Source organism: Cebus imitator, unplaced genomic scaffold, assembly GCF_001604975.1.
Source record: "Cebus imitator isolate Cc_AM_T3 unplaced genomic scaffold, Cebus_imitator-1.0 Scaffold208, whole genome shotgun sequence".
NCBI lineage: Eukaryota > Metazoa > Chordata > Mammalia > Primates > Cebidae > Cebus > Cebus imitator.
The window spans coordinates 1,631,503-1,645,962 of NW_016107523.1; the positions used below are offsets into that span (position 1 = coordinate 1,631,503).

General features: G+C 35.1%; 1 protein-coding gene across 7 annotated transcripts in view; it reads left to right on the forward strand.

The window, feature by feature from the left end:
- The window catches only part of DMD (dystrophin), a 2,133,401-nt gene that overhangs the window by 632,313 nt on the left and 1,486,628 nt on the right, over positions 1–14,460 (forward strand). For all 7 annotated transcript variants that reach the window (XM_017548497.2, XM_037745683.1, XM_037745686.1 and 4 more), the window contains exons 14-16: positions 4,307–4,408; positions 4,519–4,626; positions 12,338–12,517. In XM_017548497.2, the coding sequence (XP_017403986.1) occupies positions 4,307–4,408; positions 4,519–4,626; positions 12,338–12,517 (390 nt within the window). The remainder of the gene's footprint in view (positions 1–4,306; positions 4,409–4,518; positions 4,627–12,337; positions 12,518–14,460) is intronic.

The window sequence follows — 14,460 nt, forward strand, 5'->3', positions numbered from 1 at the left end:
TAGATTCAATTCATTGAGTATTTTCTGAGAGTAAGATAGGTTTAAGCAATGGAATATGTTACTAAGGGATATGTATACTCTCTTGTGTTGGAAACCTTTAAAGAATATACTTGAAGACTAAACATTTATTTGTAAAGATTTAGTGGGTGCCTTTCTAGAGTGAACATAGTAAAATATAAGACCCTTGGCAGTTCTTGGATTTGATAAAAGAACCATGATCAAGCAAAATGTAAATAACCACCAACTCTTATATAACTCGTTTCAAATTGGAAGTACATGCCAATACATATTCTTCTTTAATATTTGCAATTCTTTAAGGGGTTGGTATTAGTATTTCCTTTTTTTGTTGTTGTTTGTTTGTTTGAGATGGAGTCTCGCTCTGTCGCCAGGCTGCAGTACAGTGGCTTGGCTCATTGCAACCTCCAAATCCCTGGTTCAAGCAATTCTCCTGCCTCTGCCTCCCAAGTAGCTGGGATTACAGGCACGCACCTCCATGCCCAGCTAAGTTTTGTATTTTTAGTAGAGACAGGGTTTCACCATGTTGGTCAGGATGGTCTCTATCTCCTGACCCCAAGTGATCTGCCCGCCTTTGCATCTCAAAGTGCTGGGATTACAGGCGTGAGCAACCGTGCCTGGCCTGTATTATTATTTTCTTTAACAGGCAGTTAGCCACATATTTCTTACAAAAGAATCCATCTATCTTAAATGTCTTTTGTATTATTCCTTTTGAGGGGTATCATTAAAAAAGTACATGGACTGGTGGCTTAAACAAGAAAACCTTATTTTCTCACCATTCTGGAGGCCAGAAGTTCAAGACCTAGGTACTTGCAAGGGTTGGTTTCTTGTGAGGCCTCTCTACTTGGCTTGCAGATGAATGCCTTCTTCCTGAGTCTTCACATGGTCTCTCCTCTGTGTTGCACAGATCCCTGGTGTTTCACTGTGTCCAAATCTCATCTTCTCATAAGGATACCTGTCAGATTGGATTAGAGATAACCCTAATAGACTCATTTTAACTTAATGGCCTATTTATAGGCACTATCTCCAAATATGGACACATTCTCATGTAGTAGGTGGGGCATAGGGCTTCAATATGAATTTTAGAGTACACAATTCAGCCTGTAACATCTTTTTATATTTGGCATATGCAGATATTCAATACATATTTGTTATATAATAAATGCATGATTGATGAATGAATACATTGATGGCTATCATTAACTGTAAGTTAAATATTAGCTGAATCATAAACTTGCTTCAGTAAATTATCAAAATTATCTACAATCATTATTTGGATACAAAGGATACTTTTAGTGATATTTTTTAAATAGTTGTCTTAAATAGGTTGCCTATGTGCTTAAAAGAGTAGTAAATTACAGCAATCCCTCTGTTTCTCCCTTATCCATGGTTTTGCTCTCCTTGGCTTCAATTACTGGCAGTCTACCATTGTCAGAAAATATTAAATTAAAAACTCCAGAAATAATTCATACATTCTAAATTGCATGCTGTTTTGAGTAGCATGATGAAATCGTGTGCCATCCCACTTCTGTCCCAACCAGGACTGAGTCACCCCTTTGCCCAGCATCTTCATGCTGTCAGTGCTAGCCACCCATTACTCAGTACCTGTCTTGGTTCTCAGATCAACTGTCATGATATCGCAATGCTTGTGTTCATGTCACCCTTATTTTACTTTGTCGTGGCCCCAAAGTACAAGAGTAGTTATATCGGCAGTTCAAATACACCCAAGAAAAACTGTAAAGGGTTTTCTTTATATGAGAAGATAACAGTTTCCAACTGAATAAGGCAAGAAAAAAACCATATGCTGGGATTTATCAAAATCTATGGTAAAAACGAATTTTCTATCCGTGAAATTATGAAGAAAGAAAAATAAATTTATAAAGAGTATATATAGGGTTTTTTACTATCTGCAGTTTTAGGCATCCACCTGAGGATTTTGCAACATGTCCGCTGTGGATAAAGGGGAACTACTATATTCGTTTTTTGTGATTCATTCATACGGTGAACAAAACTGCAATATTAAATGCATTGCATTAATACATCTCAGAATTTCGGTAAATTTGAAAATCTTATGCAACCTGGAATAGAGGATCTTTATTTGGATTTGTTTTATAGAATATCCCAGTAAAATTAATAAATTATACATTTCCACCTATTGGGGTTACAAGCTTAAAATGCTGCTTCAGTGGACACTATCTGTATGTCTTATAGCACTAGAGAGAACATGCTATATTCACTTGGAAGTCTCTATTTTGTTTATGAATGTGATGCTATAGCTTGAGTATGTTCTTTCTTCCCTTGACTGTCTTCTTCCCTGGAGTTGATGGGCTACAATAAATTTCCCACATTTTGACTTTTTAGATCTGTATGATCACATGAGGCAGATGGTATATAGTTAAGAGATAAGATTTTCTCCATTCAAAGCTTTTTTCTCCCACAACTAACCTATTAGCCATTTTGTTAAATGCCATTTTGCCTGACATGTACTGACAAGGTCACTAGGTAGTTCACTAAAAAAAACTTAAAGTATGTTTTAGAAAAACCTGCATATACTCGTTCATAATAATTAGATGGTTAAAGTTATTGAATTTATTGATTTAAGCTGACACAATTCCTGTGGGCATCTTGCATCACCATTTGAGTGCTATGGCTTTTATTTTAAACTAACATAACTCAAAATAAGTTGAATAAGAGAGTGAAACTACAAAATAGGAAAAAATTTCGTTATGCTGAAAGCAATAACATTGATATTTATGAAGAAAAACTGAAAACTCATTCATAATTGAACTATGTATAAGTCCATGATGATTTTAATACTGTAGAAAAATGTTTACAGGCTTCTATATAGCCATGTGTGTATTTTCTTTAGGTGGATCATGGATCAAACAATTTAAGGAACATGACTCTTTAAGTCACTCAGAAATAGGTGGATTAGGGGAAGGCCTGGTGGCTTACACCTGTAATCCCAGCAATTTTGGAGGCCAAGTTCGGTGGATCACCTGAGATCAGGAGTTGGAGACTAGCCTGGCCGACATGGCGAAACCCCATCTCTACTAAAATACAAAATTAGCTGGGAATAGTGGGGCATGCCTGTAGCCCCAGCTACTGGGGAGCCTGAGGCAGGAGAATTGCTTGAACCCAGGAGGGGGAGGTTGCAGTGAGCTGAGATAGCACCATTGCAATACAGCCTGGGCAACGAGCAAAACTCCATCTCAAACAAAGAAAAGAAATAGGTGGATTATTTTCATGATGCCCATTTCACTTGTTGATTAAATCATGTGTTAATATCTTCTAGATGGGTTGATACATATATGTAGTGTCAAGTAACATAGAAATTATGAGACTTATAGACACTTAATAAATTTTTCAAAAATATGGCTTACATTTTTTCTAGCTCTTATTCTATATAAAATAAGGCATGTCTGTATTTTATGATATTTCTAGCTTTAAACTTCCTGTATATGAGATAATAACTTTCTTGTTTATGTGAAAAAGTCAAAAAACTTGAAGTTTTAGGCTGTAAGGTACATATTAATGAAGTTGAAGTAAATTCCATATTTTTTAAACACCTTCTTTGCACAGAAAGCAACACAGTACATATTTCCCATCCAAAAATCATTGAAAGTTGGTTTATGTTACGTGTGAAAATAGTCTGTGTTCTTAGACATTAGTAACATGTTAATGATATAGTAGTTTTTACTCAGAGATTATAACAGTTTTCTCATTAAAGTAGTTTAGACTCAGAAAATTTTAATACTTTTATAATAATAATTGAGAAAAATTAACAATCTACCTATGAATGGAGTCTAACTTAGAATTGTCTTCTACAATCCAGACAGTAGGCAATTTTCATTACATAAGATTGCCTCAATTAAGAGTCTTTTGAAGCATTCTGTTTAGTAGTTAGACTTTTATTCTTTAAGGTATATTTTCAAACCTAAGGAAGATACACATTTTACATGTTCTCATTGCAAAATCCTCTCTAATTCTATATGTGCATCTTTGCTATCTTACATTTGCTGTGGAGACATTTTATATAGTGGTATAATAACCACTTCATATTGCTTATAAGTATCTTTGCTTTTCTAGGAAAGGTACAAAACTTGGTGAGATAAAGACAAATGAAAGACATACCACTTGTTTAAATGTAAGCAGATCAGGAAGAGTGCCCTTTCCAACTTCTCATGTACATAGGAGACTCAGATACTTTGGCAAATGATTCATTTCATTTTTAATAAAAATGTAGTTAACAATTGTTTGCTGATACTGTGGTTGATTGTCTCTTCCCCAGGTATTGGGAGATCGATGGGCAAACATCTGTAGGTGGACAGAAGATCGCTGGGTTCTTTTACAAGACGTTCTTCTCAAATGGCAGCGTCTTACTGAAGAACAGGTGAGTCATGTGTGAGAAACTAGCTGTAAAAGACATGGGGGATATTAAATTGGAAAAATAAAGATTTATGTTTAATTATTTATTCCTTGGAATTCTTTAATGTCTTCCAGTGCCTTTTTAGTGCATGGCTTTCAGAAAAAGAAGATGCAGTGAACAAGATTCATACAACTGGCTTTAAGGATCAAAATGAAATGTTATCAAGTCTTCAAAAACTGGCCGTATGTACTTTCTAGTTTTTAGTATCCTTGTAAAAACCCCATAGTATATATTATCACTATTATTTAGTCTCTTCTATGATATTGAATATTAAATGTTTATTGTTTTTGCTTGGATCATAGATTATTCAAAGATGTCATATTGCTGCTTTTCTGAATTAAAGTAAGGAAATCTCTAGGTAGATTTTCAGCTTGGCTTTTTCAAACAGAGTTGTACTGTTGAAGAAACATAGCATACCAGAATAAGACTTCAATTAAAATTAACAAAGTAATACTAAGAAATGTTTGTGAGCCTTTAATACAGTTCTAAGCAGCATAGTCCAAAATCATAGGCTAAAGTTGATTCTCAGAGTAATACATGAGAGATCCAAATGAAAATTATCCTCACATTCATGGAGTTTAACCTTAGTTTATTAGTCCATTTTTGTGTTATGATAAAGGAATACCTGAGACAGGGTAGTTTATAAAATAAAGAGGTTTAAGGGGCTCATGATTCTGCAGACTGTACAAGAGTCATGACACCAACATCTGCTGCCAGTAAGGGCCTCAGGAAACTTACAATTATGGCAAAAGGAGAAGGGGAGCCAGTGCATATCACATGGCAAGAGTGGAAACAAAAGAGATAAGGAAAATGTCCCAGACTCTTTTAAACAGCCAAATCTCATGTGAACTAACTGAATGAGAGCTCACTCATCACCAAAGGGATTGTGCTAAGTCATTCATGAGACATACACCCTCATGATCTAGTCACCTCCCACCAGAACCTAACTCCCCCACAGTGAGAATCACATTTCAAAGTGATTGGAGAAGACAAAGATCCAGACAACATCACCTAGTTATTCAAACCAAAACCATTAAAGCCAATCATATGGCATTGATTATAAGTGTCCCATGTGTTTTGAGAAGTGAGATTCCTTTGGCAATAAATGGACTTTAGGAGAGGCTTCATTGAAACATTTAGTTTCAGCAGGAATTTCCATGATTAAAAACAAATAACTTGAAAGCTTCACTTACTTCGTGAATTTTATCATTTCTAATAAAAGAGTGCAGTCTGATATGAGCTTATTTTTTCAAGTGAAATATTCTATATTATGATTTCTTAAAATTTTTGAAAAATTTAAATGTTCACTTGATATGAACTATTATAAAACAAAATGATTGTAAATAGTGTTTTATAATTTCACCTGAGTGAATCAATCTATATCTGTATCGATATTATGTATTGTACTTCATAAGAATTGAATCATTTTTAAACTTAAGTAAATTTGTCCACTTACTTTAAATATGTACCATTTTATCAGATATTTATTTGTTTCATACATTTTTGGCTCCATAAATGCTAAGCCTCATTGGTCTTTTAATTTAAAGTAGATTCACTTATGTATTACTTGTTATTACAAGCTAGGTTGTTATTGATAAGAAATCATTGCTCAAAGAATATAGAATTTCTTAAGTGATGTAACTGTCAAAAACAGAGTCCAGAAATGTAATCTGTATATATTTCAAAACACAAGTACAAAGATATCCGATATATTTGTAGCTTGGCCTGCTGCTGGTGGGAAGTGATTGAGAGTTTGCAAAAAAAAAAAAAAAAAAAAAATCATATTTGCATTTTGGTAATACGTTTTGGTAGGAAGATGTTTGATGGTATGAAGACTAATCAGAATACCTGAACTAAGAAGCACTGGGTATTAAGATAAGGAGAGAGGCATTAGAATGTTAAGCGGTGATGCCCAAAACTTGTGATAACAGGCAGAATTTTGAAATGGTTCCCAGACGTTTCGTTTGGGTGACTGGGTTCCTAGGAGGGTTACTAGCCCTAATGAGAGAATAGGAGTAGCTGGAATGACAAGAATGATAATTATTTCAGATTTGGATATATTCAGTGTAGAGTGTCTTCCAGACAACCATCCTTTCCATTAGCTGGTTTACACAATTAGAATCTCAGAAGAGGGTTCATGACTAGTTATTGATTCAGAAGCAATCAAAATGCTTCTGAGGGATTGTGCAGAATGACACATTAAGTAAAGGGAATAGATTCCAGGGGGAATTTCTACAATCAAGGAGTAGACAGAGGACAGGATGTTTACAAAAAGATTGAGCAGGTATCGTTCAAGAGTACAAGGGGAAAGTGGTATCACAAAAGTGAGGAGAATAAATATTTCAAAAAGGTAGGAAGTGGTACACACTGTCACATGCCACAGAGAGAAAAGGATAAATTTATGATGAATTTTACCATATGTAGAGGAATAGATGCGTGGATTACAACTCCTTAAAGCTGATTATTCCTTACAAACATTTTTCTTCTCAGGCAAAATATGAATCCTTTCAGTAAGTAAGTGACTGACCGCTGATTATCAAAGTGCAGTCATTCCCTTTGATTAAGAGCCAAGATATATTGCTAGTTAAATACATAACCATGTGCTTCAGACACTCAATCATAATGGAGATAGTCAATCATTTTCTGTGAGTTGAAAAAGTCACAAGTCTGCCCAGATTCAAGGAAAATGAATTAGATTTTGTTTCCTCATGGAGAATCACCAAGGTCAAGTTATAGCAAAGCATCTGAGATGAGGATATTTTACAGCCATCTTTGGAAAATGCCACATGGATGCCAGAATATTACAGTTATTTTTCATGATAATGAATTCCAAGTCTTAATATCTAGCGAAAGTTCCTACATATATTCTTGACTGGACTTGCCAATCAAGAAAGTGCTTTTTAGGAAGCCACAAACTGACAAAATTCAAATATGTTAAAGCTAGATGAGATTTTGCATCTTATCTGGTGTTCTTTCAATCTAATTACACATCTAAAGTTTATTAGGACCAGCTACTCAGGTTATTTCAAAAAGAAAATCGAGAACAAGAAAAAACACAGCTCCTGTGTCCTGTAACAATAGTATCAGACTTAAAATGAACACTAAGACATCCAGACTCAGGCCCAGGCCTTTCAATCTATTGCAAAACTCCTCATATCATTTGATTTCTTGGAAAAAAGTAATTGCAACTGAGAACTGTCATTTCTAACAATCATGTGTCTCTGTGTTAACATTTTTGTGAGCAGAAATCTTTGCTAGCCTCAGGGCCATAAAAATGCTTTTTTAACAAAGTTGCAGTAATTTTCCAATTGGATTAAAATTTGTGTTATGTCACTTTGTGAACAAAGAGAAAATATGTTTTCTATAGGTCTTATCATTTGATAGTTTAAGCCAATTAAAAAAACCTGACAGCTGGTCTAGAATTTGAGGTAAAATTCCCCTGCTGACTCAGGCAGTGAATAAGAATTTAATGTTCATTAAAATATGTCACAATCTGAGACCCAAAACAGGTACCATCTGTCACCAGTTTCCACTGCATATCTAGGTATAGATACGCTGTGTGAAAACTCTCTTTTATTTACAATCAGTGTAATTTGTTATGAAATGCTATCACTAATAACCCATGGGACTGTTTCCTCCCTATCATTGGAGTGGGAGATAGGGATTATGACATTTAATTTGCTCTAAATCTTGGGGATTCATATCCAAATCATGTAAATCTATTATTTTTTATAATCAATGCTGATTTAAGTTTTAAACTGCTTTGGCATCAAGGATGAAAATGAAAGGAAACAAACAGGAGCTTTTATGGGGTGAATTATAAGACTTGTAGAATCATGTAAATTACGTCTAGAAGAAAGCTGTTCCTGGGTAAATGTATTGCTGCTGTGGGGACTGTTGGTGTTTGCCAGGGAAGTATTGCTCTGGGGAAGCATGGGGGTCCACGAGAGTATGGTGTATAAGGTGGCCGGGAATTGAAGAGACTCAAATGGCTGTGGGATCAAAGGAAATAAATGGATGAAGTGCTTATGGTAACTGAGCAAGTTCCCATTGACATTGTTGTTTGACTTGCTACCTTCCCTCAACTCCTGTGATGGCCCTCAAATAATTCATTCAGACAGAATCAGTGTTTCTCAAAATGTGTTCCCCAGACCGGCAGCATCAGTATCAAGGAAATTTGTTAGAAATGCACATTGTTAGGTCATCTTCAGACCTACTGATTTAGAAACTCTCAGACCTACTGATTTAGAAACTCTCATCTTGAAAGAACGTCAGAACTACCTGTACGCCTTTTTAGAATGCCAGTGACTAGGCTCTGTTTGGAAATAGAGCCTAGTCATTGGCATTCTAAAAAGGCGTACAGGTAGTTCTGACGTTCTTTCAAGATGAGAACCTCTGTGATAGATCAACGTCCCAAAGTACAACTTGGTGATTAGGAAGAATCAGAGCACATCTTACGTATAGATAAGTAACTACATATAATACAGGTACAAAATTTAATTTTGCCAATATAGGAGAAGTTGTCTTGGCATTACTCTCTTATGAATATTCCTGATGAGAATAAGGTGAAGGTTTCCTGGGCCTTTTGTAAGGATACATTATTTTTTCACTTTAAGTCATCTTGAACAGTGTATCTGTCTCTTCTCCATATCCACTGGTGACCCAATCTGATTTATTGACTGTACCTTCCTGCCTACCTTGGAGGTAGGTCCACATGCCTGTCTTCCATAAAAATAGAATATATTTCTCCTTTTACTGCCCCAGCTGATCTTTACCTTGTACAAATTTTCTAGATCTTCCTTTTGCTACCTGAATTTTCTAGAGTACTATGGGTCTCTTGTACTCATAGACCTATGATTAATTATTGATATGTAGAAATACATATTTTATACAATAATTAGTAACAAATCATAGTTATTTAATATGCATGTTTAAGATCTAAACTTAAAAAAATTGACATCAATGGATAGACAGGACAAGGTAATTCTAATGAATTCTATAATCCGATTTATCTGGCACCATCATGGATTTTTTTTCTTTTAGTCCCTTTGTTAATAATCCTGGAAGAATCCTTCTGGAACTGGGGGACGACTGAAAGATGGAAAAAGGGTGGGGGAAGAAATTAAGACCAAACAACTAATCTGCCATCATCATTTTTGAAATTCATATCCAGAATTTACTAGGTAGAAATCTGGGTTCAGTGTTTTTGTCATTTAGACATACAAAAATTCATTCAGTAATCACACAATCATAACACTGTTTTTATTCTACCTTGAGTGCACTTTTTCTAATTGTATTTTGTTTTTTTGAGATGAAATCTTCGTCTGTTTCCCGGGCTGGAGTGCAGTGGAGCAATATCTCACTGCAACCTCCACCTTCCAGGTTCAAATGATTCTCTTGCCTCAGCCTCCTGAGTATCTGGGACTACAGGCATGTAACAACATGCCCAGCTAATTTTTGTATTTTTACTAGAGGTGAGGTTTCACTATGTTGGCCAGGCTGGTCTTGAACTGCTGACCTCGTGATCCAACCACCTCGGCCTCCCAAAGTACTGGGATTATAGGCGTGAGCCACTGCGTCTGGCATCTAATTCTATTTTTAATGGTGACTTTCACTTTCATTTTTGTTCATTTGGCTTAATATTAAAACAGGAGGCTTATTTTCATTTTTTGAGGTACCACGATGTTACTCACAGGTTTTTATTGCAATCCTCTTCTTTAAACATAATTTTCACACTCCTGTTCTGACATGTTTCAAATCGTTACATATTTTGTTTAAATAATAGGTATACCCTTTAGCCTTACACATATGGCTATGTAAAATAGTTTCTTACACTCTGAGAAAGTAAGCCAAAGAGGATTGTACTTACATATTTTTTTATTTTTAAATTTGTGTCTTTATATTGTGCCTCTTTCCATGGTAAAGAAAAAAGGAAAATGACACTGTATAAAGTAACTGGGGGGAATATAAATTCAAATATGGCTTTCAGCTTGGAACAGGTAGCATAAACCTTTGTTGTAGTACTATTGCAAATACTCAAATTTAACAGAAAGCTAATATGTGAATTAAACAAGTAAAATAAATATACAAAACCTATCTATTGGGCCAGGTGCAGTGGCTCACGCCTGTAATCCCAGCACTTTGGGAGGCCAAGGTGGGCAGATCACTCGAAGTCAGGAGTTCAAGACCAGTCAGGCCAACATGGTGAGACTCTGCCTCTACTAAAAATACAAAAATCAGGGGGGTATAGTGATGTGTGCCTGTAATCCCAACTACTTGGGAGGCTGAGGCAGGAGAATTGCTTGAATCTGGAAGATGGAGGTTGCAGTGAGCTAAGATCATGCTACTGCACTCCAGCCTGGGAGACAGAGTGAGACTCTGTCTCAAAAAACAAAACAAAAAAATTATTTATTGCTAAACTCCCACAACGTGAATTTTATTTTGATATGAATTCAATGTATAATATCTTAATTCATGTTTTGGTCTATTGTATTCTTCCAAATTCAGAAAAATACTGAATTATTAAAGAAAAATTAGAAATGAAATTAAAATCTTGCTTTGTTTCCCCTTAAAAACGGCATGAAGACTGAACTATAACATGTACCAGATGAAGGAGACTCTGAGGAGAAGACAAACTAATTGAAGGAGACACTAGAGCATTCTGCAGTTTAGAGATACCAATGCAGGTGTCGTGCCAAAATGGGCTACTTAGATTGTCCTTTTCAGGAAGGTGTATTCACTTCTCTATGGTTGGGGCACTTTGGTTCATGAGCAGTTGGTGCATCTGTTTCATGACAATTTCTTTGCTATATGGAAGGTTAGTTCTTAAACTTGCATTTGTTTCAGAAAGACAGGTATCATGGTTTAGTTTATATTCATTGTATTTACTACTGCCAAAAATATGAGGTTGTTAAGGGGCTGTAAAATAATTTTCTCTTTATTTCTCTTCCCTCTTCTCCTATGTTTACAAATTAAGTAAAGGAGTAATGTGTAGTACTCGGGAATTGAATTTCCCTGTGTGCCAGCAAGCTTACTGAGTCAAGTAAAAGAAAAAATTGCCGTGATCTACTGATTTCTCATAATCAGTAGTTGATTCCTTTCAGATCAACATATGTAACCCTCCACAGCTCATAGGAAATTTGGAAATATAAATGGTATAGAAATTGTTCCATAAGACACATAAGCATTTACAAAATCTGAAAAGGGATGCCGAAGGATTTATGTCATGCCCAGAGACTTAGTTCTTTTACTTAATGGGCTCTACAATTAGCTTTAAAAAATAATTACTCAAATAACCAGATGTTGATTGATGAATAGATGCTACAAAAATTTTAAGGTCAGTAAATCACATAATGAAATTTTTATCTCTAAATAACGAACGGAATGTTAAAATTGTGGAAAAAATAATATTGTATTTTATCCAAATAATCACAGCATTTCAGCATGGCCAGGTTCCTTAGCCATTCTCATTTTCTCAACTCACTAGCTTTTCTGCAGAACTCCTGGTACCTGATTGTCAGTTTTCATTTGAATTCTGTCAGGAATTAAGGAGAAATCCAAGACCCATGCGTTCCAACTTCCACATGTTGACCTGTTTGCCTTTCGAAGCAGTATTACCTTTTCACTTGAATGTTCTTCAAATATTTTAAGGTAGCTCTGAATTGCCACTACTAGGTCTTTATCCTATACCTGATGTTCTCGTCTCTTCAAACTTCTTGAGAAAATTCTGTAGATTATAACTTTCTACCTATATTTTTCTGAACTTTTGATCCTTTGCAGGCATGATTGCAATATTTTCTTATCTATACAAATGAGCAAATACATGCAAAAGCAGATTGAGCTATAGTGGCTTAAAAATGTAACCCAGGCTTAATCTGTGATCTTTCTTAACAGGTTTTAAAAGCAGATCTAGACAAGAAAAAACAATCCATGGACAAACTTTATTCACTCAAACAAGATCTTCTTTCAACACTGAAGAATAAGTCAGTGACCAAAAAGATGGAAGCATGGCTGGAAAACTTTGCCCGGTGTTGGGATAATTTAGTACAAAAACTTGAAAAGAGTACAGCACAGGTTAGTGATACCAATTATCATGCTATAGATGATCTCAGGGATTTCTGAAACCTGCATTAAGAGAGTAACATTATAATCCTGCAAAAGAAGTAACCAGATTGGTTTTGCCTTGTATTTAGTTAAATAAAAACATGGTTCTTTTGCCTGTCTTTTTGTTGGAGAATGGTGCTGAGGTAAAGTGCTAATTAACTGAACTTGTTACTGACCTAGAGTGAATCCCTTTCTGCCCAGTAGTAATGATTCACTGAGTGATTTAGAGCAGGTGAACAAAATGCTAGGGAACTGTATCATCACACTCTAATCCCAAATCAGAGATTCCTAGAACCATGAGGACTGGTAGTCAACTCCATTTTACTCTTGAGAAAAATGAAACTTAGACAAGTAAATTTTTCAAGACAAGTTCGTGGTAGGAGCAGGACTAGGGTTCAGGTCCTTAGATTTCTCTGAACGTTTTTTATTAGTGCAAATAATTATTTGACTATTGAACTTTTTCTGCCATGGACTGCTGATTTCATAAAATCCTGAATTTGGCTTAGTTACACTAACACATATGGGCTGTAGATTATGAAAACGTCTCAGCAACATTTGTGGTATGTGGTTTTATTATAATAATTTGTAAAGATTTAGCAACTTAAAAAAAGTGGGGTATTTTTAAAGTTGTACCTCTTTTTGAATTACACAGTTCGATGGTGGAATAATGAGTAGTCATTCAAGATATAAACATTATGTATTACAGTATTTAACATACTCTGCCACATAGTTTGGCATTATAAGGCATAACTTTCACTAATTGCAGTTCATAGCTCAGTGTATATGCATACACTTTCATATTCAATAGATTTTAGGCAGATATTTCCTCTATCATGAGACAAGTGCAGGGAATTTGTTTTCTTGAGACCTGACATCTGATAAGCAGCACTTAGGGCATGTCTTTTGAAGACATGAAGTTTGTAGTATTGCCTTCAGGAATACAACTTAAGACAATATGATAAACCAGCCTATATGATTTTCGGTCACAGTTCGTTTTTTGTTTTAATGCAATTTCATATTAAAAAGTTAAAATTTGAAGGAATATGAATATAAGTTGTAGTAATTTCCAACACAATCATTAGATAACTCCATTAGTTTTCCATTAAACATCCTTTAGCAATTAATTGATCTAATGTTAACTTTACTACTATATTGTGATTCCCCTCATTTTATGTGATCTGCCCATGGCTTCTTTGCAATACGTTGGTATTTATGTAATAAATACATGAGACATTAGTTAATTTGATACTTTTAACCCTACACTAATATTATTCCCATATGTAACCATTGCTTCCATAGATTATTGCTGCCATAAAATGGTCAATTGCTGTGTTAAGAAAGATTGCTATTATTTGATTAAGTTATTTTGACATGCATCCCTTTCAAGGGATGTGTTTGTGGAGCTGTAACTGTTAACCATATGTCATGTTCTAGTTCATTTGTGTAGCATGCAGTGGTTATCAAACTTGAGTCCGCATAGTAGCCACCTAATGAGCTAATTAAAATGCATATTCCTAAACATTTTGTTCAGAAAATCTCATCCATAAGCTATGATAATGATCTAAAAATCTGCATCTTTACTAAGCCTTTGTTATAATCTGCAGACCATATTGGGGAACAACACATACTGGGATCTACTTGAGGGGGAAGGGTGGGAGGAAGTAGAAAAGCAGAGAATATGACTATTGGATACTGGGCTTAATACCTGTGCCATGAGATAATCTGTACAGCAAACCCCTGTGACACATACTTACCTATGTAACAAACCTTCACATGAACTCCTGAACCTAAAATAAATGTATAAAGAAAATAGGAAGACAGTGACACGTGTGTGAATCCCAACATTCTGGTTTTCCACAATGCTCCCTGAAATGTGAAAAGGGAGACCTTCTTAGGAATATAGTATATAAATA